Below are 24,956 nucleotides of genomic sequence, written 5' to 3' on the forward strand. Positions count from 1 at the left end.
CTTACATGGAGAAACAGCAACCTATTCCAGACAGAGAGTTAAGAAAATATAAAAACACCTGCTTCACGTAGAGCATGAGAGCTTTTCTAGTCTAATTAGCAAGCATGTGGTCAGCACTGTGCAACAGAAAAGATGCAGGCTGAGCTGCTGGGATTAACTAGAGTGTGTTTCCAAACACGCAGCGATGGCATCACCACCCATGAAGACAGCAGCTTGCGTTTACTGGGCAATGTATATTGACCCTACGAGCTAGAGACGGCTACATTATTATCCCCAATCTAGAGACTGGAAATGGAGACCCGGAGAGGTTCAAACTGGCATTCGAGTCCAGTAGGATGTTACTAGGAAAGGAGAACAGAATAATTTTGGCACAGACGGTTTCTTTCAGGAATACAGTACCTTCTCAAAACTAGGAGAGCCAAGCACTGTGAGTTCACCTACAAGCAGACCTGAGGTCAAGTGGGCCAGAGAGGAGCCCACTGCTGCAGACACCTTCTCCAGGGAGTGGGCTGCCCTAATAACCCCCACCTTCATCTCCACATGCTCCTGAGGGTCGAGAGGGTGTTAGGTTAGCTACTGATGCAGTTACATTATACTCTGGAAGTCCTAAGGTAGGCTGGAAAGAATTAACTTTTTTCCAATGTAATATTTCTCAAATGATGTTGTTATGATGGTAGGCTAGAAAAAATATTAACACATAAATTACTTGTCAAATTTACTGGTGAACAAATACTTAGAAATTCAGCTTAAGAATTTTACCTGTCCTGAAATATCTCAAGGGTAGTCAAGTAGTAGAGAAAATAAATTTCGTTTCCCTTCTGGAGACTGAAGGAAACAGCAAAAATTACAATGAAATGCATCTGGGCTCACTGCAGTGGAACTGCTGAGAACAGGGCGGTTTATTCCCAGCAGGAGACCCGGCTAGGAGAACTCCTACACGATCAGGCTTTCCACTTCCTAAAGCTCTGAAATTCATCCTCCCTTTTTCTTACACAATGCATTCTTTCTTCCTCTGGTTCTGCTTTAAAACTTCAGTTCTCACGTTTCTATCTTTGCCTCCCAGATTCTAAAAATGTACAAAAAAAAGACAAACCAATTCAGTTTGAATATTACCAATTTGGAAAAACATGCTTCTTTTTCCAGGTTGGCAAATTCAAAATTAGAAGCATCAATTCTTCTCAGTTAATCTATAAATTAATTCAACTATAATAAAAATTTTCATGGGATTTTCTTATACATGGTAAATTGATTTTAAGATTAATCTTAAAAAATGCAAAACAGCTCAGAAATTTTTTAAAATAAGAAGAATAAAGATGAGGGAATTTGCCTTACCTTGTGAATATCACAACATATTATTCACAAGTAATGATCACTAAACAACTGACAAGTGGTTAAATATTTGGGAAAAATAGTTCAGTTAAATCTTTTCTGAAGCTATGTGCATTAAAGATTTAATAAGCATAAAATACAAAACCACAACTGTTAGTAAAATATAAGTTAATAACCCCGAGAAAGACTTTCCTAAGTTAGCATTCTATCAAAGGCAGAATCATGCAAAGTATAAGAAGGCTGGACAAGATAAAAAACAAAGCAAAGACCAAAGAGCTCTTAGAACCAATATGAAAAAGTTAATTTTTCTATAGAAAAATAAATTAAGGATGAAATGGGCAACTCAGAAAAGAAATATAAATGACCAACAAATATGAAAAGAAGGTAGCTGCATCCGTAACTTTAAAAATGCAATTCTTTCTATTTTACCTATGAGGAGGACACAGACAGACAGGTGGTAAACATACACACTGAAGTTATCTCAGTGTTACTGATGATAAAAGTCCACCAGCAGGATGTGGTTTACAGAAACTATACTGAACCCAGAATGCACTAGTCCACAGCTGCACAAAATCACATGTCCTGTCTACAGATACAGAGTTTCGTACACTAAGAGGAAGAAACGGGTTACCACACATAAATTATATTCTCCTCCTCCTCACACACAGAAAAAATCTGAGATATATTTATCGAAATGTTGAAACAGTATTGTGTCTGTAGGGCTAAGACTGTGGTTTCCATTTTTCCTTTATATTTTTCTGCACCTTATGTGCTTTTTCACTTTCATTTAAGCACTGGTAACACCACTGTGTTTGCTAACCGGCCAGTGACTCACCCAGCAAGGCTGTGTTTTCACCTGCATCCTCTTTAAAGCTGGCACCACAGGGTGGCACGGGGTCACTGGTGGAGGGCGACTCGGAGCTGCCGGCGTCACTTCTCTCACCGTCCGGTACCGTGAGACTCAGATCTGCAGCCGAGACACCCCCAGGGGGAGATTCTGGGGCAGTCACCTCCTGCACGTCCTCAAGCTCGCCCTTGAGAGTTAGAGCAAAGAAAACACCTTTTCTCAATAACAGCACCAAGCTTATCTATCATCATCTGCTCATAATTCAAACAAACTATCTAAACACCAATATTGCAAAAAGCACATCAGTAGTGTCTTCTTAGCATCACCAGAAAGTGAGTTACTTCTAAGTAGCTTTTCATGGCCTAAATGCTTTTCCTCCAAAAAACCATTTTTCCCCTTGACACAAGCGATGCCACCTTTTAAACTACTTCCTGAGCAGCCTGGCTGGCTGCTGAGCACTGAGACCAGGGCCCTGAGCTTGAAAGACCGCCCTAACTGCTGCCAGCGGCCAGGGCTCAGGACAAGCAGGCTCCTGATCATCAGGGGTGCAGACTGCCCCCCTTCACTCAGAGAGCACCAATTATTCTGCACAGGGTGTCTGTCTGCTCCCAGTGTGCCTCCACTTCCCCATGAGATCAGGAAAGTGGGTACAGGAGGCCCTACAAGCACCCCTGCATTGAGTCTCAAAACCTGGGGGCCATCCAGAAACTTTTTTGAGTAATGCCAAAGTTGTGATGGACGAATCTGCTGGTAAAAGGCCGACTGGGGGCGGGTGGGTGTTCCTGTGAACCTGGGCTGAGACTGAACACCGCACAGCCTAGCTGCCGGCTCCACTTCTGGGGTCCTCAGGGCCAAAGGCACTGCTGTTCCTGCTGCCGGCTCCGCCTGTGTTCTAGAACCTTCTCCCCACCCCTGGACACCGCGTGGCTCACTGCCTTCCCACAGGCACCCCCAGAGAAGACGCCTGCCACACCAACCAACAAGTCCTGCTGGGCTGCCGTCGCACCCGCGCTCCCACTCAGCCCACCCTGATCTGTTTTTCCAGGTACCTGTCTGAATACCTGCCAGGCTGAACTAGCTGCCTGTCTCAGACCCCACGTGGTCACTCGCCATTGACTTGTGATATTCAGATCCATTAACATGCAGCTCAAATGTCCCTCCAGAAAGCCCTCCCTGAACGCTCCCATTGCTGCTGGCAGGGTCAAGGCCTCCCCTGTCTGTGTCCCACACTCTCCAAACAGGCCTCCTTGGCCAGCGGGGTGGGGTGAACGCCTGCCCCCCCGCCAGCCCAGATGGCGGAACTCCTAGGAGCCAGTGAGCAGAAGCGTAGAGTCTTGTACAGCTCTGTCTCTCCAGAGCCACGTCCAGACCCAGCACTGCACACCCCTGATAACGGCCGGCCCCAGAGCAAACACGACAGGGACAAGAGGCATGTCAAAGCGGCCACGGCTGCAAAGTCAGGCGCCACCCTGGAGTCTGTGAGGGCCAATGGCTGCTCTCACTGTGGTCACTTTCTCCCTGTGGAAATTAGAACTAGTTACCACACGAGAGGAGAGTGTAAAACTCTCTACAACTCAATGCAGGAGGCTCAACGGGTCTAAAGAAAAAGACAGATCTGTCAAAGAATTTAAAAAATAAATAAATAAAGGCAAGACAAGTTAATTTCTTAAGTGTGATTTCGAATTACTGTAAGTTTCTTCAAAACAGGAAACAAGCTTTCTGGGAACACATATTCTAGCCTCCTGAAACTAACGTTCTGAAAGCAAGATAACCTGATGTAAAATCAGTCTTGATTTTTAACACGTGAAATATACGTAGATACATTTCCAAAAACAGTCTCAATGCTAAGGTCAATGGAATGCCTTTTCCACAAATGTTTAGAAATGAAAAGCAGGTCTAAAGTTACCAACTAATGAAGACAGCAACTCAAAAGGCGTTTCAGAGTGAATCTACAGAAGGAAAAGCAGGAGGAAAACTGCCAGGAAACTGCCTGTTTAATCCCTGGCTTCCACTGTTTAAGACATGGTCCCAGGAGGGCTGGGTGAGAGAGGAACGTGCCACGGTCACTAAGAAAGCCCAGAACACCCGCCAAGCTGAGGAGAGCCGCCAGTTATCAAAACCTACCAATCAATGAACATTAGAGATTCTAGAGCAAAGACACGCTTTCTAGACATCCAGGTGGGTAAGGGCCCAGTAACACAGTTCTGCCTCCCTCTCTGTGCATCCACAGTGAGGCCTCTGCAACTCACACTTAAACACTGTAATTCACCGAAAATCACACTGGTTATTAAGACAGTGCGTGGTCCCTTAGCTCTCTTTTAAAGATATATTGAATTGGAAAACGAAAAGTATTTTGAAGGGGGCCTGCAGCCTTGAGGGCTGATACAGTCACATAAATTCATTATCATAAAAAAAAAATCTCTTTAGTAAATGTTGCAAAAACATCTTATGTTTAGCAACAAGAAAAATATTATCTGATATTTAAATTACTTCTCTCAAAGATCTCTTGGGACAGTAATAGATTATATCTAGACTCTAAAAGTGTAACAATCTAGGAAAACCTGTTTTCCCTCTTTTGGGTTGGAGGCTAGTTAAGAGCTTGGACCCTGGAATTAAGCAAACTTACACCTGAAAGCTGATAACCCATCACATCACCTGTGACTTTAGGTGAGCGACTTCTCCCTAAGCTCGTGCTTCTGGTTTCTAAAGGTGGTTACTAGAACAGCGCTCCCCTCTCAGAGGGGCCAGGAGTCAATATTTTGACGTGCGTAAGTCATTCAGTGCACAGCTGCAATAACCTGCTCTCTTTCACTCCGCCCTCCCGGCTCTGTTCTCTGAGCGCAGCCCTGTGACCAGCTCAGTACGGCAAAGTGATGGAGCACATTCGCTGCAGGAGGAATTTCCCCTGCGCTATCTGACTCTGAAACCCAAGTATCGGGAGAGCTCGTGTCCAGACGTGCTAGCTTTCGCTTCCTTGTATGTCAAATGTGCACCTGGCTCCTTGCAGGTCAGATGTTTTACAATAATTATTTCTACGACACTGACCAGCATCTACAAGACCCTGCAGAGTGTTACAACATATAGCAAAAATACCACTCTAAGTATGAACTTTAAGCATACACCTAGTGTATTATTCGATAAGCCTATAAGTTCATTGATTTTTGGGGACTGTCTTAAGAATTTACTTTTGATATAGAGGAAAATTTCTTCAGGAACCAGAAGAATCCTAGAAGGAGCATCTGGTTCACTCCTCCTGCCTCTCTGGTCAGGAACAGAAGCAAATCACTCAGGGAGAATGGGGGGCAGTGGGGTGAGGGGAGCAGAGATTGAATATAAACAAAAACGTAACAAACCCAATATCCCAGGGCTTTGATGACATCAAGTTTACACATTGGACACGTGCGGTGATCCAAAAGCCATGGGTCAATGCATATTCTATGAAAAATATGCCTAAAAAAATTAAGTACGTGTTAATGTCTTAAAATAATTGCTTATACCTTATAAAGGAAATAACACATCCTACCAACTCATCTTCTTGTTTACAAGTTAAATGTCATCATATCAAAATTCCAGTGTATCCACTTACCCTGGGAGGTTATCTGTTCTACTTTCCAAAGTAAATGGAATTTGGCATTGAGAGGGAAATTCCCCCTTCACTGAATGAAAACAGCATGGTTTATTTCTGTATCATGCTGGAATGTATTTTTATGTGCCTCTGTTAGCCTTTCGGGAATGAATGTGACCTAAGAAACTGAAGAGTAAACTTAACAGTGACAAACTAATAAAAAAATGACAGTATCTTCTATAAAGTGACTCCAGTAGAAACACAACAAAATATCAATTAAAATATTAAAGTTATCTTTGGGTTGCAAGTTAAAAAAACACTTATTTTTTGTCTTAATGTATTTTTGTAGCATCTACATTTCTCTAGAATGAACACATTAGTTTCGGAATCCAAAAAAGAAATCACATATGAATTTTCTTTTCCTGAGGTCTTCGCTGGCTCACTTCCCCTCTCGGGTGATGAGTCTGCAGTTTATCTGTGCTTCAGGTAAGCAGGTGTGGAGATGAGAACCACACCGGTCAGGCTCAGAGGCCAGCTGTGTGATCAGATGCTATGACTGTGAACTAGAGCCTGAGGCCCCTCTGCACCTACCCCAAAGGCTGTTCTGAGGAGCCCACATGCCACGTGGCTACTAAGGTAGTGGGCACTATAAATCCTCAGCAATTTTTCATTATTATTACTGTCGTCACTGTCTAAAGACCTTTTCTTCAAAGGGAAACCTGCCAGGACAGTTAAAAACAACAGCAGGTAAGGACGTAAGGTGGTCCAACCCAGCTTGTCTTGTGACCTATTCAGCCTTAAACTGAAACTGACCCAGAGGAATAGTTTTGAGAAAAATAAATATGTTGGTTCCATTGGGAAATCAGTTGAAATAAATCACAGGAGAAAACTGGGGTGGGCTGGGGGCAGGAAATGAAAACCCCACTAAGGCGACCAGGATACATGCACATTCAGGAGACACTCAGCTGTTTATGACCCGAGTGCAAGTCCCAGCTCGGGCGTCAGGAGCATCTCCATCTTCTGTAGAAGGAAACCTGGCTGCTCACTGTGTGGCGTTCAAGTCAGAAGGACTTGCCTCCAACCAACCTAGAATAATAATTCTTTTCTGTTTTCATCAGGTTCTACAGGACCCCGTCAACTGACACCGACCCCACTTCACTAAGTACCCGGCACACCAACCCACATGAACTCCTGCAGACTTAAGTTCACTATCTTGATGCGGGGAAATTAATTTTCTTATTCTGATCCTCGTTACTTGATGTCCTCCACAAAACTCCTGAGAACTTTATCTCCTATAAAGTACTGGTATATACTCTGAACACTCGCAAACATGAAGTGAGGCACAATTAAATACTAACTTGTGACCTGGTTCTAATCGGTGCAAAGCAGAATTTAAAATGACCAGCTTTAAAACATAGTCTCTGTACACCTTTCTGCTGACAAAGCAATTTTTAAAGAAAAGTTATCAAAGCATCTCATGATTAAAAAGGAAACAAATTTCTGTTGCTAAAAAAAAAAAAAAAAACCTAGTTAAATAAAGGAGGAATATTTATTTCACACAACCCCAAAAAGAATCCAAACTCAGGGTGCAAATAACAGCAGAGCCTAATCTAAGAAAAAAGGCATCTCCATAGAAAAATAACAGATAAAGATACATAACCAGGAAATGTCTTTAAGGATAACATTTCTAATAAATGACTGGGAAAATGTTCACTAGTTTAAAACATAAGAATTAAAATATTTAAAAGCTAAAAAAAAAAAAATGTTAATAACAGCAGAGCCTGAGCCAGGCCTGCTGACTGTCCCTGGCCTCTCCCCCAGGGCCTTCACCTGGCCAGCTTCAGTTTCCTTTCTCCCAACATGGCAGACTCTCTCCATTGATAAATGTACAGTATAGACCCCCAGGACTGTACTGAAGCCTCCTTGACTACAAGATTAAAAGCCAATCTGCAACAAAAGGAGACAGTGGGTCTTAATGGTCACCTAAAGTCTTCAAGCAAAACAGTCTTAAAGTAAAACAGTACAAGAGGACCTTGAAGACTTTGAGCTGCTTTTCTAAGAGGTGAGATGATCACAAGATGTCACCTGATAGTAAGATCTTCATATCCTGAAAGACATGTTAACTCTTTGGTCAGAAACCTGAAACCTGTGATTTTTTAACATCTCAGAAAGTAAGAGAACGTACTTGCATGGCAAAATTCTGATAACGTCCCTTCCTTTAAAATTTTCAATACACACTGCACAACTTTCAGCATCGACATCAATCCCCTGCAAAAAAGAAGAGCAAAGAATTTGCTGTATTCTTAGCAAATAGTATGTGCTTCCGTGGTGGCTCAGACTGTAAAGAATCCTCCTGCCAATGCAGGAGACTTGGGTTCAAGCCCTGGGTCAGGAAGATCCCCTGGAGGAGGAAATGGCAATCCACTCCAGTATTCTTGCCTGGGAAATCCCATGGACAGAGGAGCCTGGCGGGCTACAGTCCGTGGTGTTGCAGGGCTGGACAGGACCAAGCAACTAACACTAGTAAATAATATACTCCTGGTAAAACTCACTAAACAACAAAATCTAAACAAAAACAAAACTCACCACAACTCAACTAAAACAATGATGAATTCTAGTCTGCATTGGTACATCCTGAAATTATATACAGATAATTTCTACTTGGTATTTATCTTTACCACTATCAAGAGATTTTATTTTTAAAAGAATTTGTCTGAAAAGGAAAAAATTTCATTGTCTACCTAATCAGACACGAATAATGTTTAAATAAGAAAGGAAGAAAAGTGAAGTCGCTCAGTCGTGTCTGACTCTTTGCGACCCCATGGACTGTAGCCTACCAGGCTCTTTCATCCGTGCAATTTTCCAGGCAAGAGTCCTAGAGTGGGTTGCCGTTTCCTTCTCTCTCTAAATAAGAGGCTGTTCATTTTTTTAAGTGACCATATTTTTAAGGGCTGTAGAAATGCAAATGCATGCTTTTTTATATTTTTTTTATATTTTATATTTTTTATATATTTTTTTTATATTTTTCAAATATAAAATTTATAAAGAGAATGAATATCTAATAAGATATACGTTTTCTGGAATCACTGGAAATATAATACAAAAGAGGTTTCATTAGAATATGCTAAAGAACAAAGTTATAACTTGTAGATGAGAACATGCAAAGTTATAACCCACAGATGAGAAAATACAAAGGAGATACTTTAAGACCAAGTATCTGAAAATATTCACTTCACTAGTGATAAAAGAACCACAAATTAAAATAAGTTACCTTTTTTTTTTAAAGTCACTACGTCATGTCCAACTTTGCAACCCCATGGACTCTAGCCCACCAGGCTTGTCTGTCCATGGGATTTCCCAGGCTAGGGATCAAACTCACATCTCCTGCATTGGCAGGTGGATTCTTTACCACTGGGAAGCTCGAGTTACTTTTTCCTACAGCAAGTTAACAAAGTAAAAAGAAACAAAAATCTCTGGGGAAGCAGTCTTGTGACACAATTTCAGCTTCTGAGAATCTGTGGGTCATGACCTTTCTGGGGGTGTCAGCTCATCCCACTTCCCTGGGTACCACCGAGATCTGTCCACCTGGCTTCAGCCCATCAACCAAAGTAATAAGCATGGCCGACCTGGTCACCTGACCCAAATTTGGCCAATGAGTTTCTCTCCTCCAGGACTCTGGGATAGGGACTCAGTTACCAGTGTCTGTAGCTTTAGCAAGTTAATTTTATGGAACACAGCTTCAGAGTCATCATGTAATTATTTTAAAGTATCTTTAAGCACATGGGTCACTTGTTAACAAGCAAGCAGTAAAAACTGATTTTATATGTGGATACTGCTATCAAAGACTGCACTAAAATTAACTTTGTCACTGAACTTAAAATTAGATGTTTCAACTAGACATTATCATGTTTTTTCACATGCCAAGAAAGAACGATGAAATCATTTTTACTTCCCTAATGGTCTGCAAGCTTATACATTACTGTGATTGAGTCCATAAGAAAAACTAGGAAATAACCAGTTTCCAGAACTCAACAAGATGCAGATTTAAGAAAAAACACAGTCTTTATGTGCACAAATTAAACATGTAAGATTGCCAGAAAATCCAGTTAGATACCTCATGGATCATTTATGGAGGTTTCTTTTTTTTTTAACTATTATTTCTGACAATAGTCTGTAGAAGCATATTTTCAAAATTGTTCTGTACAGGAAGAAGGTAATATCAATTGACTTATGTTCTCAAAGACTTTATACAGCAAATTACACATATGAATCTATGTCTTCTCATACTTAAGGACAGATTTCCTGCCAGAGAGTAGAACACACATTTTAAGAGGAACATAAAAGTATGCTTATCATACAACTTCTAGCAGAACGCACAGCCTGTCTCAAGATACTTGCTGGGGACTCTCTCCCCAAGGGGGTGCTTCCCTGATGGCTCAGCTGGTACAGAATCTGCCTGCCAATGCAGGAGACTTAGGTTAGATCCCTGGATTGGGAAGATCCCCTGGAAAAGGAAATGGTAACCCACTGCAGTATTCTTGCCTAGGAAATTCCATGGACAGAGATGCCTGGTGGGCTACAGTCCACAGGGTTGCAAAGAGTAGGACATGACTGAGCAGGCATGCACGCACCCCACGAGCACACGCGCGCGCACACACACACACACTCTCTCTCTCTGCCTCCCCCCACTCCGCCAGGGACCCTCGTAATTTGTAAATCATATGTTAATCTACCCATGAGATGCGATTTTTTTTTTTCACTTTTCCTTTTAAATACAGCCACATGGAAAGAAACCTGGACTCTGCACCAAGCCTGCAAGTTCACTGTTACTACAATGTAAGGCATCCGGGAAAGAATGCAGCCAACAATGATTCCTGGAGTATCCTAATGGTAAATATTCCACAGGAACCGTCAATATCTGATCCCAAAGCTTTAAAATCAAAGGTCTATAAATGTAATGAGTGCTATCCTGAAGCTTTAATCCTTTAAGTAGGTCACAGGAGGAGATGTGAACCCAAGGGCACTTGGGGATCGGAGGCTGCAGTGTCGGCGTGGACCAGGTCTCAACAACTCATGGAGGAAAAGAAAACCCAAACGATGGAACCCGCCCATAGCTATGTCACCTCAACGTTTCACAGCACTGAAAACGGACCATTAAAAGGATAACTATTCCTGCATTAGCAACTGTTTTCCTTGTAAGGAACCTACCCTCTAAGAACATGAGGTTCTGAAACTTAGGATTTATTGCAAAAATGCTTCTGAACTCTGCTATGAGTTTGGCCTTTTAGAGACTTCCCTAGTGGTCCAGTGATTAGGACTCAACATCTTTTCTCCTCTTCTCCGTAAATCCGTCTTTTCTCCCTGTAATTAAGGGAATTAGAGAGAATGTACAGAGTATAAGATTTAACAGAGGTGGATTTAAGCCTCAGTGTCAGGTAGAGAGAGGAACATAAACTATGTTCCTTCAGAGTCACCTGTGTCTGACTGACTGCACCATCCAGTCTGGCAGCAAGTAACCAGTATGGCCACCTGAACATCTGACATGCAGCCAGGGTGACTGAGGCGCTGAGTTTTCAGTTTAATTTAGTTCATTTAAATTCAGACAGCTGTATGTGGCTAGGGGTACCTTCCTGGGCAGCACAGGTATAGAAGGCTCTTCACATACACTGGAGTGTTTCAGTCAATTTTTCTTTAAAATAAACACATATGTCAAAATTAACAAACTAGCCAAAACTCCATGATCAAAACTATTAGCTGAGACATACAAATGGATTGGTATTTTATATATATACATATATATATATATATTTTAAGGTTTTTTAAAAAAAGTAGACCATTTTTAAAGTCTTTATTGAATTTGTTACAATTTGCTCTGTTCTATGTTTTGCTTTTCTGGCTGAGAAGTATGTGAGATCTTAGCTACCCAACCAAGGGGATCTAACCTGCACCCTCTGCATTGGAAGGCAAAGTCTTAGGGAAGTCCCCAGATTTATATTATAAACAAGCAAAAAACAATCATGAAAATATTACCTTTTCTCCATGCTTTACAGTATGAACAGGAAGCTGCCCAATAACTTTCTTTGTTTCTTTTCTATGGCTCTTAGGGAAGAAAAATATTATTATTATTGAAATGTTTAAGTCACTATTTTAAAAATTCATATAGTGTAAGCAAGCTATGGTAAAAAAGTCATAAAAAGCAAAACTTTGGTGACCACAATGAAATAACTTAAAAAACAACAACAAAAAACTACCATTTAAGTCCTAAGGTACAGAATAGTCATGTGTAACCTAGGAGCTGTTTGATCAAGAATACTTATTTTCAATTCCATGCCTGAAGAAGAAACCAATCTTACGTTTGATTATTGGTAAGAAAGTAGTCAGCTGAGGACGGGGCTCCATACACTCATCTGTGAAGGCCCCTAAAAGGACAGAGGCTCCCTGGTCAGAGGCAGAAGGTGACCCAGCAATGACCATCTGCTGCCTGAGCAGCCAGGAAGGGTGGTTCTCAAGACAACAGGTGAGTGTGGGGCCCACAGGGCCCTGCTCTGCTGCGACCGAGGCAGCACCCCCGCAGATAAATGGCTCTGAATGCAGCTCCACTGAGGCAGGCCCAGTTCTCTTCCAAAACACAACCATGTCCCCCCCAACTTCATGCCTTTTTGTCATCCCTTTATGTCTGGAAAGGAGAGAGGATCTTTGCAGGACTGAGAGGTGACCTGACTTCCTACAGCACATAAAGTTGAATATATTCTAATTTAAAACGTATTTAAAAAAACTCCCATATATCGATGACTTAAATATTATAAATAATGAAATTAAGGGTGTTGTCTAATAGTTTCCAAAAAAATACACAGGAAACATTTACAAATGATGTTTTAAAAAGCAAAGTTAAAGACAGACAGTTACCTGACTTCCGAACTGTGAGCCGGTGTATAGGAAGCGCTGTATATAGTAAAATATTAGCCAGGCCAACGAGATAATCATCATGGTGATGAAGGCAATGGCCACAAAGACCACGGACTGAGCGCTGATGAACTCCTGGACGTGCCGGGTGCCCACCCCGATGGTAACGGTGACCGGAATGTCCTTCTGCACAAGTTCCACAATTTCTCTCCCTTTTGGGTAGCTAACCATAATGACCACTATGTTTCCTGTTCCTTAGTAAAGAACAAAGCAATCAACAAGAGAACACAAAATAAGATATGGAGAAAGTATGGTTCCACGCACATGTGACTGAAAACTGTGATAAAATGGACATAAACCCCAGTTACCAACATGGGTGACCAAGGAGAACACAGACTGATTATATAAGAAGCAGAATAAATCACGAAGAACTACCCCCTCGAAAGCAAGAGCCCCCCCCCGCCACTTTCTCCATTCAGTTTCACAAGAGAATTCTGCTCTCAAATCTTTAAAGAGCAACATATATAAGTGGTCCACAGGAGATTTTATAAAAAAAAAAAAAAGAAGTCTTAAAGTTATTTCTAGCATAATTAAACCAAACATGGTAAAAAAAAAACAAAACACAAATACCGATTTCACTTATAAATATTAATACAAACGCCTGAACGTGCCCATTAACTCAGGGAAGTAATCTGAGAATTCCTACTCTGTTCAATATTATTTCATGTGGTTCTGAATGCATGAGCAGGAAAAAAAAGTAAGAGAAATAAAAAAGAAGGGATATAAAGTCCAGTTTTACATGAATCTATCTATAAATTGGGCTTCCCTGGCGGCTCAGATTGTAAAAAATCTACCTGCAACATGGGAGACCCAGGTTCGATCCCTGGGTTGGGAATATCCCCCAGAGAAGGAATGACAACCCACTCTAGTATTCTTGCCTGGGAAATCCCAGGGACACGGGAGCCTGGCGGGTTACAGTCGATGAGGGTCACAAAGAGTTGGATATGACTGAGCAACTTACACTTTCATTTTTCATCTGTAAGTTAATCTTTAGAATTATCAATGGGATTTAAAAAACCCTAAAAATTCTGCTTCTAATGTTCACTTAGGGGAAAAATAATCAAGATTAGGAAACCTTTATAAACAAGAAAACTTGAACTAGCCTTTATAGTCAAAATAATTAAAACAGTGTGGTAGTAGCATATGACAGCCCAGAAATTAGACCCCAAAACATAAAAGAATTCAGTAAATGACAGAAGTGGATTCCAAATCAAAGGGGTAAAATGGACTATGGTTTAAAAAAAAAAAATAGTACAGGTGCAACTGAGTACCATCTAAGGATAAAAACAATGAATCCTTTCTTCACAACTTAAAGCCAAAATTGAATTCTAAAAAAATCCAAGATGTAAATATATAAAAAAGAAAAAAACTAAGAAAAGCCAGAAGAAACATGGACATTAAAAAATAAATAATATTGAAGAAAAACCTTTCCAAGTGTGAAAAGTCCCTTCAGAACTTCTTTTAAAAAACAGATTGTAGCAACTAACCAATTATATAAAAACAAAAATTGTCTGTTCTGACTAAAAGAAAGCAAAATCAAGGACTCAAGATCAAAAGAGCAAATGGCCAGCAAGGGGAAAATACATCTAACATAACAAAGATAAAAACTAATTTCCTTTAAGAAAAAGAGCAACAGAAAGACAAAGAAAATGAAGTGAGCTTGCAGAAAACACAAATGGGTTTTGTTTTTGAAAAGGCAATTTTAGTGAGATATAATTCCCATGCTATAAAATTCACTCTTTTAAACAAGTGTACAATTCAATGTTTTTGTTTTTCAGTTGTTAAGTCATATCTGACTCTGCAACCCCATGGACTGCAGCATGCCAGGCCTCCCTGTCCATCACCATCTCGCGGAATTTGCTCAAACTCATGTCCATTGAGTCAGTGATGCCATCTAACCATCTTATCCTTTGTTGCCCCCTTCTCTTCTTGCCTTCAATCTTTCCCAGCATCAGGGTCTTTTCCAGTGAGTTGGCTCTTCGCATCAGGTGGCCGAAGTTTTGCAGCTTCAGCATCAGTCCTCCCAGTGAATATTCTGGGTTGACTTCTTTTAGGATTGATTGGTTTGACCTCTTTGCAGTCCAAAGGACTCTCAAGGGTCTTTTCCAGCACAATTCAAAAGCATCAATTCTTTGGCACTCAGTGTTCTTGACAGTCCAACTCTCACATCATACATGACCACTGAAAAAAACCATAGCTTTGCCTAAACAAACCTTTGCCGGCAAAGTGATGTCTCTGCTTTTTAATACTCTGTCTAGGTTTATCACAGCTTTCCTTTCAAGGAGCAGATGTCTTTTAATTTCACCGCTGTAGTTACCATCTGCGGTGATTTTGGAGCCCAAGAAAAGAAAATCTGCCATTGTTTCCACTTTATCCCCTTCTATGTGCCACAAAGTGATGGGACCAGATCCCATGATATTAGTTTTTTGAATGTTGAGTTTTAAGCCAATTTTTCTCTCTCCTTTTTGACCTTCATCAAGAGGCTCTTTGGTTTGTCTTCTCTTTCTGCCATTAGAGTATCATCTGCATACCTGAGGTTATTGATATTTCTTCTGGCAATCCTAAATCCAGCTTGTGATTCATCTGGCCTAACATTTTGCATGATGTACTCTGCATACAAGTTAAGTAAGCAGAGTGACAAAATACAGCCTTGATGTATTCTTTTACCAGTCCATTCTTCCGTGTCTGGTTCTAACTGTTGCTTCCTGACCTGCATACATGTTTCTCAGGAGACAGGTATGGTGGTCTGGTACTCCCTTATCTTTCAGAATTTTCTAGTTTGTTGTGATCTACACAGTCAAAGGCTTTAGTGTAGTCAATGAAGCAGAAACAGACGTTTTTCTGGAACTCCCTATCCCCCTGCATTGGAAGGTGAACTCTTAACCACTAGACCACCAGGGAAGTCCCTTTTCTAAGTTTTTGCTATCACAATTTAAATGTTCATCAACAAGAAAACCATTATATAAGTTATAGTATGTGTATAGACTGAGGCAGCAGCTCTATTAATACTGATGGCAGTCAAGACAGAGGAGGAAAAAAAAAGCATCATGCAAAAAAAATTGTGTGGACAAGAGGTCTATGTGGTCATATCAATACAAACAGCCCTGAAGGTCACACAAACACAGGGCACCAACTACCCTGGTGGAGGTGGCGGGGGAGAGCGCTGGATATAGTAAAACTCTCTACCCTGTGTACGTATTATCCATTCGAAAACTAACCTAAAAAATACATTTAAAGACTGTTCTCCAGCATTACACTGAAACCACATTCTAACACTATTTTATTGTGGGGAGAAATTTAATTCGTAGCAAATCCGCTGTGGCCCTCGGCCGTGGGGATTTAGTTACTGAAACCTCAGAAGAGCAACCTTCTAAGGTGGCTCCCGTCTCGAAGCCGATGCTGTGACCCAGCCCTAAAAGTGTCACTTGGCAAGTGCCATGGCTGCCTGAGTGCTCGCACAATGATCTACGTCATCCCTGGGGAGGCTCAATAAGGAGCAAGGCATTTCCTGCCTTCAGGGAAATAAACAGCTAGTAGCTGAGAAAGACAAATACAGAAGCAATTAGGAGAACTACACCATGTATGATTACAGGGTGCCTTGTAAGCTGAAGACCCTTTTGATAAATTAAAAAAGCTTCCTTTAATGGAAAATGTCAAGCACATACTAAAGTAGAAAGGACAGTACAGTGAACCCCACGGACCTGTCTCCATGTTTATACAGAAAACAAAACGTTTCTATGCTATGGTTACAGGTACAATTTCTGTACTCATAGAACAATCTTTGGTTGTTAATGCAGAAACCAGCTCTCAAGCCTTTTCACGTTTGTGCCATCACTCGAGGCAGAAAGAGACGAGTGATCATTTTACAGACCAGGGCTGAGACATCTTCAAGAGAATTGCTCAATGTGACGCAGCACCTGGAAGAGCCAGTTCCAGGGCCTGAAGGCCCGGCTCCTCCTCGCGCCTCCGCCTTCCCCCAGTGAGTGCGGGGTCAGGGAGGGGGAGGGGAACACAGGCTTCGGGACCACCAGACTGGGCTCCAGCCTGCTCCTGACAATTCATGCCTGGGTCCTCTGAGACTGTTTCTTCAGCTGTACAATGGGAATGACAATTTTTCTATTTGGACTGTTGATTATTGAATGATAATATGGAATAAGGAAAAGCTGCAGAAACGAGGTGATCATATTTTCTGGGATGGGAAGGAACTTTCCCCTGGGCAGGGAGTGCATTTTGATGGACAGGAAGAGTTTATCAAGCAAAAAGAAGGGAGGTTTTCTAGGCGGTGTACCATCATAAAAGCATATTTGCATTGGTGACTGGTCTGGTTTGCTTAGTGACTCAATATACATAAAGGTATCCAGTTTATCTCACTACCTCCAGTGCCTCATGCAGCTTGGCACATAGTAAGTGTTTAATAAATATCTGTTGCCTAAATGAGTGAGAGATGGCGGATGAGCTGAGAACACCTGAAACTTCAAGGGAGGGGCTGCAGAAACGCTCTGGTTATCAGAAACATACCTGGAACAGAAAACATCTCCAGTATCAATCTCAAGTTTTTCCCCTAAAAAATTCTTAATTCACTAAGTTACAAGAAATCATTAAAAAGTAATAATACTGTGCCTGGGCTGAGGGCTAAAATTTGCTACATTCTAAGTACAGAGAGTCCCTTGGACAGCAAGGAGATCAAACCAGTCAAACCTAAAGGAAATCAATGCTAAATATTCACTGGAAGGACTGATGCTGAAGCTAACGCTCCAATACTCTGGCCACCTAATGCGAAGAGCCCACTCATTGGAAAAAGACCCTGATGCTGGGAAAGATTGAGGGCAGGAGCACAAGAGGGTGATAGAGAATGAGATGGTTGGATGGCATCACCAACTCAACAGACATGAATTTGTGAAAACTCTGGGAGATAGTGGAGGACAGAGAAGCTTGGCATGTTGCAGTCCATGGGCTGGCCAAGAGTTGGACATGATTTAGCCATTGAACTATTATAACAGCAAGACTGCCTCTGTGAACTACTCTATTTTTAAAATATTTACTTAACATTTATTCATTTGGCTGCACCGAGTCTTCGCTGCAGCATGTGGGATCTAGTTTCCTGACCAGGGATTGAACCCGGGCCCCCTGCATTGGAAGTGATGAGTCTTAGCAACTGGACCATCAGGGAAGTCCCTTCGGGAACTACTTTAAATCATGAAACTCAGAATGAAGACTTCCATCCCATGACTGGCTTTTCTGGGACGTGTTGGGGGATGAATGGAGGCAGGGCAGCAGAGCTCAGGGTCGCTGGGTGCATGGCCCCCAGGGGTGCCTAGCACAGGCCCCGGTCTGGCTCTGCCCTGGCCTATCACTGCCTCCCTGGGCCAGTCTTAGAGCCCTGGCGGCCTGAGAGAGCAAGTCACAGCTGATTTCCAAACCAAAGAGCTGAATTTCCTCACAGAAGGCAAAGATGCTCAAAGTCTTGGGACAGGGGAAGAAAAAACCCTTTGAATGTTTTCCTTCCCAAGCCTCGCGTTGCTACCAATCACCAAAAAAGGTCGTTATGTGCAATGCCCACCCCTCCCCGCAAACCACCACCAGTCACTAACTCCTGGAAGGCCGTTTGTTGTATTTCTAACTTAGATGTAACTCAAGGTCTTGCATAGAGTACATGACCATAAACCTTCTTGAAAAATAATAGTTCCTCTTACCACCCTGTTAAAAACAAACAAAATATGTTAAAAAAAAAAAAAAACAAACCTGTCTTGGTCTACAGCTTCAGAATTCTGCAGGGTCATGAGTCTAGTGTACCACTTCTCCTCCCTAGGAAACTATTTAAAGTAGATTTCAACATTCTCTTGAAGGAGACGGGAACTACTAAAATATTTAAAGTGGCGGATTAGATTTCTGGTCTAGAAAACTGATGCAGGCAGCAAGAAATGTATTTTATTCCTTTGCTGTTCACTTGAAACCATCACAACATTGTTAAAGGTATTTGTATACCCCGATACAAAATAAAAAGTTTACAAACATAAAAATAAATAGCTTCCTTTGGAAGGAAAAATACATCAAAGATACCCAATGGTGAGAGGTTACTATTATAATTTTACTTTAACATGCCTAAACATAAAAACTAGTATGCTTTCATAACGGTAAACTTAACAATTTGTAAATGTATGTAAATATGACTATAAAACTATTAAAAGTAAGAAATTAAAAAAAAAATGCACTTAAAAGATCCAGCATGAGAATCCCATGACCTTTTAAGTTTTCTTTTTTTCCAATAACATCCACAGTCTCTCTGTCCTGCACCCAACATGGAAAAATTACAATTCAGCACAGGTTCAGCCTTGGTGTCCAGCATCCCCACACCTCTGTGTACACGATACAGCAATGCCTCTTACGTACACTTGTTTTTATTCACCTGCTATAGAGTGTCTTGGGCTTCCCAGGTGGTGCTAGTGGTAAAGAACCTGTCTGCCAATGCAGGAGACATAAGAGATGTGTGTTCAATCCCTGGGTCAGGAAGATCCCCAGGAGGAGGCCACAGCAACCCACTCCAGTCTTCTTGCCTGGAGCACCCCATGGACAGAGGAGCCTGTCAGGCTACAGTCCACAGGGTCACAAAGAGTCAGATACGACTGAAGCAACTTAGCATGCACACACACATATAATGTCTTGGTGAGTCCCTCCTCCTCACTACACAACGACTATTGTTATTAGTTTTTGTAGCTCCAGCATCATACGCGATGACCCAATAGAATGGTTTCTGTATGAATGAGTCGGCCTGAAAAACTGGTTTCTCTTCTGGTATTATCCTTGAACTGACCCAAGGTGAGGAGAATATGAGACTCCCTTTGCAGGGGAAATAGTACATGGAATATGAATGGAATGGAAACGTCTCCAGAACGTGAGCTATCATGCAAAACACAAATGTCTTTATGGTTGGCTGGGATGAGTAATGAGGACTCAAAAACACATGCAACTCTCGTCTCAGAATTTCACATTTTGTTTTGGAGAAATCTGGCTTGCTCAAGAATATTCTGTATTTGTCGAGTATAGCACTCAACAATCTGCAGTTTTGCTAAATGCAATACTTCATCTCAGGCCTTCAGTCTTGGCCATTCTTGTCGCCCAAAAGGTCCTACAGCTTCTCACACAGCCCCCATACCACATTCACCCAGAAACCTTCAACTTAAGCTGTCCTTCACAACCCTGTCTGCCTACTCTCTGGGGAACAGTCTGAGTTAATCCCACCGGCTATGAGGCTGTAGGGCACCATCTCTTCCTAGGGCACCAAAATACAAGCTAAACTCAAATCTAAATGTTTAGCTCATTTGTGAGAGCAAAGCATTCAAGATCACTGAGCACCACTCACTCATAAAACACCATTTCCCACGCTCTGCAAACACAGAGCGTACATCTCTCTTAAGCTAAGGGACTTCTTATCATGTGTCATCTCCCGCCACCCCCACAGTGGCCCCTTCCCCAAACACACCTTTCAGCCCTGCCAACACCTGGCCTCAGTAAACTGCTGACACAAGGAAAGTGCCAGTCTAAACAGCCACTCAAGACGTCAGCTGGTGGATCGGCCTGTAATTAACTAGCAGTCACCACATCAAGGCCAATCCTCTCTAAAGGCTTTCGTTTCAACGGCTTGACTTATATCAATTTTTACTCTTCTTGGTCAAAATAGCCTCTAATCACCTTTGCAAGACCTACACTGAATGCCCCTCCTTTATGCTTTCTAAGCACGTGGGCATATAACTCTGTTGAGGGCCCAACCACATGGCCTGGAAAGGTCTGTTTATCACTCCACTAAGCCATGAACTCCTCATAGGCTGATACGTGTCTCAGGCATTTCTACCCACAAGCAGGTGCCATACGTGGCCCAGACTGGCCACTCTCTATTCATCTGTCAAAGGAAAGAGAACCAACCTTGGGCATTACAATAACCGTCCTTACAGTTAGGGCTGTTACAGTCCTGATAGAATATTATCTTAAAATCACAACTTATTTTGGAGCCACAGTAAAATACTGACTTAAGTCCACAACATCTTGTACTGGATTTTAGCAGTCAAGCAACAATGTTTAAGAAAAACTGCTGACGGGCTTCCCTGGTAGCTCAGTGGTAAAGAATCGGCCTGACAATGCAGGAGACATGGGTTCAATCCCTGATCTACGAAGATCCCATGTGCCAAGAAGCAACTCATTTAAGCCCTTGCCCCACAACCACTGAGCCTGTGCTCTAGAGGCTGAGCCCAGGAGCAGCAACTATTTAAGTCTACACCCTAAAGCCCATGCAAGAGTATGTGTGCATGGGAAGTCGCTTCAGTCGTGTCCAACTCTTAGTGACCCCATGGACTGTAGCCCGTCAGGTTCCTCTGTCTATGGGATTCTCCAGGCAAGAATACTGCAGTGGGTTGCCATTTCCTCCTCCAGGGGATCTTCCCAACCGAGGGACCAAACCCCAGTCTCTTATATCTCCTGCTTTGGCAGGTAGGTTCTTTACCACCAGCGTCACTTGGGAAGCCCCCGCAACAACAGAAGCCACCACAATGAGAAACCTGCAACTAGAAAGTAGTCCCCGTGTGACACAACTAGAGGAAAGCCCAGCAGCAGTGAAGAACCGGCACAGCCAGGAAAAAACTGCTGAAACTCTTGAGACCTGGGAGGAGATCATCACAACTGGAGTTCAGTAGCAGCCACCTGACCCATGTACACAGACCCCCAGTATCCACAGGAACACTGAGAACCACGCATCAGTGGTTTTTACCGGCTCCAGCCACATTCTGACAAAACAGGAAAAACTAAAGTCTGAGCTGCTGTCAAGGTTCTGTGTAACCTTTAAAATTCAAGTCTTCAAAGCCAGCTCCTCTTCTGACTTAATTCCATTTACTCCATTCTTAATTCCAATCCATTCTCAAAAAGACATGACACAGTTGTACCCTTGTCCCTGGCGGGACGGAGTTTTCAGAATGGAAGGGACCTTCTTTTCCATTTCTAGTCACCAACACAGCACAGGCCCTTATATTTCTGCTTGGACTAGTCAACAGACTAAGTGGATTTCAGCTTTTCCTCTGTGTAACCCACTGTTACCAAAATTCGTCTCTTTTTAAGTCAGCAGTTCAAATCCGGGATGTTACTGTCATCCTCTCTGCCCCTGGACATTTGGCAATATCTGGAGACATTTTTGGCTGTCACAACTGGAATCCTGTGGATACAGGCCAAGACAGGCCCCTACAATAATGATCTGGCCATAGATTGCCTTGTTCCTGGGGGCCAGTCATTTCAATTCTTTCAGTCTCCTTATCCGTAAAATGGGGTTAAAGCACCTACCTCAAAGGGCTCTAGACAGAGAACTGACTCTGCACTGGGAACTTTCACACTTTTTTTTACAAAAAACTGCTAATACTGTTACTTTTGTCTCTTTCCTCAAACAGAATTAATCTTACACTGAAACAGACTGAAATGGACACCGAGGTTGGTAACAGAAGCTTGCACGAAGATTTAAAATGAGCATCAGTGAGGGGCTTTCTGAGCCTGGATAAATTACATGTCCATAAGATAAGCAAGCAAGATTGCTGAACCACGGTTAGAAAAGCGTGATTAGCCTGGAAGGATGTTAGTGTCATTACCAAAAAATGTAATAAACACATTAAGAAAATTGTGGATGGAAAAGAACTGCCATGGAAAAGAGAAAGCCCACAGGAAGCTGCAGACTCAGAAGTGAAGGCAAGGACCCAGCATCGGATAATCCTAGCACACTGCCCTGGCTTCTCTGACAGAACCCTGTCCACAGGATGCGTCTGGAATGCTGTGTGAACTCTGACAGCACTTCTCGTAAGAGTTTTGCAGCAACAGGGACTTGGGTACAACAACAACTGGAGTAACTGCACCAAAGGTGCTGCCTTGCCCAATGCCACCGCGTGGACATCTGCTCCCATTTCCTCCCCAAACCCACTTCCTCTCTGTTGCAATTGAGGAATTCCCCTCTTCTATCAGAAGTCAACCTCCCCAAGAATCCTGGACATAGCCGCCATCTTTCCCTGACTCTTTCAGTTACCTCTTCTCCACCACCCAACTTCAAGGTGCCTCACTCACTATGCCGTTCATCCCACCTTTCCCCAGCTTCTACCCATTTCTCAGCACCTCCCCAGCCCTCGCCATCAACCCTCTTGAAAGCATCATTATAACAGTCTCACTTCCCCACCTCTGAACTGACTTCCATTCCATCACTCTGCTAAAACAGGCCAAGTCCAAAGTCACCCTTCTGTTCTCATTTTACAGGTATTCTGAACTTGCATTCAAGAAGCCAAAACCGAACAAAAGTCAAAAAGCACATGGGTAAAAAGGATGTCTGACTTGCAGCAGCAGAAACTTTAAAGATTTTGATCCCAGGAAGTTCAGAAAGAGTCTGATCTTAGAAGGCCGTCAGACTCTATATCAGTCGAAGGGTACTTGGAATTTCAGTTCTGAGAATGATGCATGCCTGTGTGCTAAGTTGCTTCAGTCGTGTCCGACTCTTTGTGACCTTATGGGTTGTAGTCCACCAGGCTTGTCCATGGGATTCTGCAGGCAAGAATACTGGAGTGGTTTGCCCGCTCCCTCCTCCGGGGATCTTCCTGACCTAGGGATTGAACCTGAGTCTCCTGCATTGCAGGAGGATTCTTTACCACCCAGGAAGCCCTTTCTGAGAATGAGAACCCTTGCAAAATAAACCTTTCAAACTCTCTTAAGTGCTTGAAGATGTAACCTGTTGACTCAGAAAACGGCCTGTGGGAAGGGTTGCCTAGCTAAGAACAAAATCTTTTCCTGCATGATCTCTTAAAAATTTTTCATCTAAACTCCACTCAAGGAATCTGACAATGGAGCCAGTATTACAACCTTCTATTTAGCAAGTGAGAAAACATACTCAACTTAAGGCCGGGTTTTAGGACTCAGTTAAATCCAGACTGTCTCACTTTAAAGTTTAGAATACTGACGTACATTATTAAAGTGAAGAAACCAGTGTCACCGAGCCACCGCCTTACATGGTGAAGGGACTGCCAGGCCCTGCAAAGCCCTGGAAACGAGCTTCCACTCCAGCCGCATCTGGCTTTGGGAAACACTGAATGGCAAGGGACTCCTGATTAGACAGACTTTCCGCCGGTGAGAACCAGAATCCTCCTCATGCGAGTTTTAGTCTTCCGTTCTCCCCACCGCCCTCCTTCCTGCACAGGGCACCTTTCACCTCAACGGGGAGATGTAATTCTGTCCGGAGACTCGCCTCCCTCCTTAGAGAACCCGGGGTCACATCGAGCCAAGCTGGCGCTACCCTCGCTGGTCCCGACGTCCGGAGCCCATCACCGCCGCCCCTCGGGGTCCCGGCAGAGGACCTCGCGGCCTGCTGGGACCCCAGCGCACGGCCGCCGCGCCCGCCCGTCCCCGCGCGCTGGCGGCTTACCCGCGTGGGACATGGGCGCGGTGAGGTTGCCGTGGCGCTCCTCGTTGTACAGGACCACCGCCGAGGCGTTCCTCCGTGCCGCCGCCAACACCTTCTCCTTGAAGGTGCAGCCCCCGCGAGCCACCAGCGCGACCCAGGGCGCGGCGCCCCGGCCGCCGGGCACGAGGAAGCGAGTGCCGGCCTCGCAACCCTCGGGGTCGCGGTCCTCCGCGCGCGGGACGCCCACCAGGCCCCGCGCGCCCTCCTTGGGCGAGCTGTCGCCGAAGCGGCCGCTCTCCGAGACGCTCCTCACGCTCCGGTTGGTCTGCGGGTCCACGTACTCGGTGCTCACCACAGCCGAGAACCACTCGTGAGCCCGGCCCCGGGCCCCGGGAGCGCACAGGGCCAGCGCCAGCAGCGCCAGCGCGCCGCGGGCCTCGGGCCGCCGCCGCCACGCCATGGACGCGCCGCCGGGCAGACCACAAAGGGACCGGCCGGGAGCCGGGCGACTCCCGGCAGGGGCCGGAGGGCGCGCGCAGACGAGGCCGCCGAAGAGAGCGGAGAAGCGGAGTGCCGCTGCCCAGCCGGGGAAGAGCCAGTCCCGTCTGCAAGCGGCGCCGCGGCGCACGCGCACCTGGAGGAGCGGCGGCAGGGGGCGGGGCTGGTGGGCGGGGCGGCGGCGCACGCGCACCTGACGGAGCGGCGGCGGAGGGCGTGTTTTTGTCGTGGGGGCGTGGCCTGCTCTGGCCCCTCCCCCTCCCTGCGCAGACCTTGGCGCCAGAATCGCGGGCCCAGGATTCACGAGTGTCCTAGAGCATCTCCCTTTACCTACCGCCCAGCGGATC

At 43.8% G+C, this 24,956-nt stretch overlaps 1 protein-coding gene across 15 annotated transcripts in view; it reads right to left on the reverse strand.

The window, feature by feature from the left end:
- RNF149 (ring finger protein 149) overlaps positions 1-24,748 on the reverse strand; it is a 38,255-nt gene extending 13,507 nt beyond the window's left edge. For 13 of the 15 annotated variants that reach the window (XM_070798317.1, XM_070798315.1, XM_070798311.1 and 10 more), the window contains exons 1-6: positions 24,133-24,743; positions 12,648-12,898; positions 11,772-11,840; positions 7,927-8,009; positions 5,530-5,626; positions 2,165-2,363 (exon numbers count right to left, since the gene is read on the reverse strand). In XM_070798317.1, coding sequence (XP_070654418.1) covers positions 2,165-2,363; positions 5,530-5,626; positions 7,927-8,009; positions 11,772-11,840; positions 12,648-12,898; positions 24,133-24,571 — 1,138 coding nt within the window. In that variant the 5' untranslated portion in view covers positions 24,572-24,743. Of the gene's footprint in view, positions 1-2,164; positions 2,364-5,529; positions 5,627-7,926; positions 8,010-11,771; positions 11,841-12,647; positions 12,899-24,132 lie in introns of all 15 variants that reach the window. The other 2 variants (XM_070798318.1, XM_070798319.1) reach the window with 2 other exon arrangements.
- Positions 24,749-24,956: the final 208 nt, after the last annotated feature.

This window comes from Bos indicus, chromosome 11 (assembly GCF_029378745.1).
Source record: "Bos indicus isolate NIAB-ARS_2022 breed Sahiwal x Tharparkar chromosome 11, NIAB-ARS_B.indTharparkar_mat_pri_1.0, whole genome shotgun sequence".
NCBI classification, from domain to species: domain Eukaryota; kingdom Metazoa; phylum Chordata; class Mammalia; order Artiodactyla; family Bovidae; genus Bos; species Bos indicus.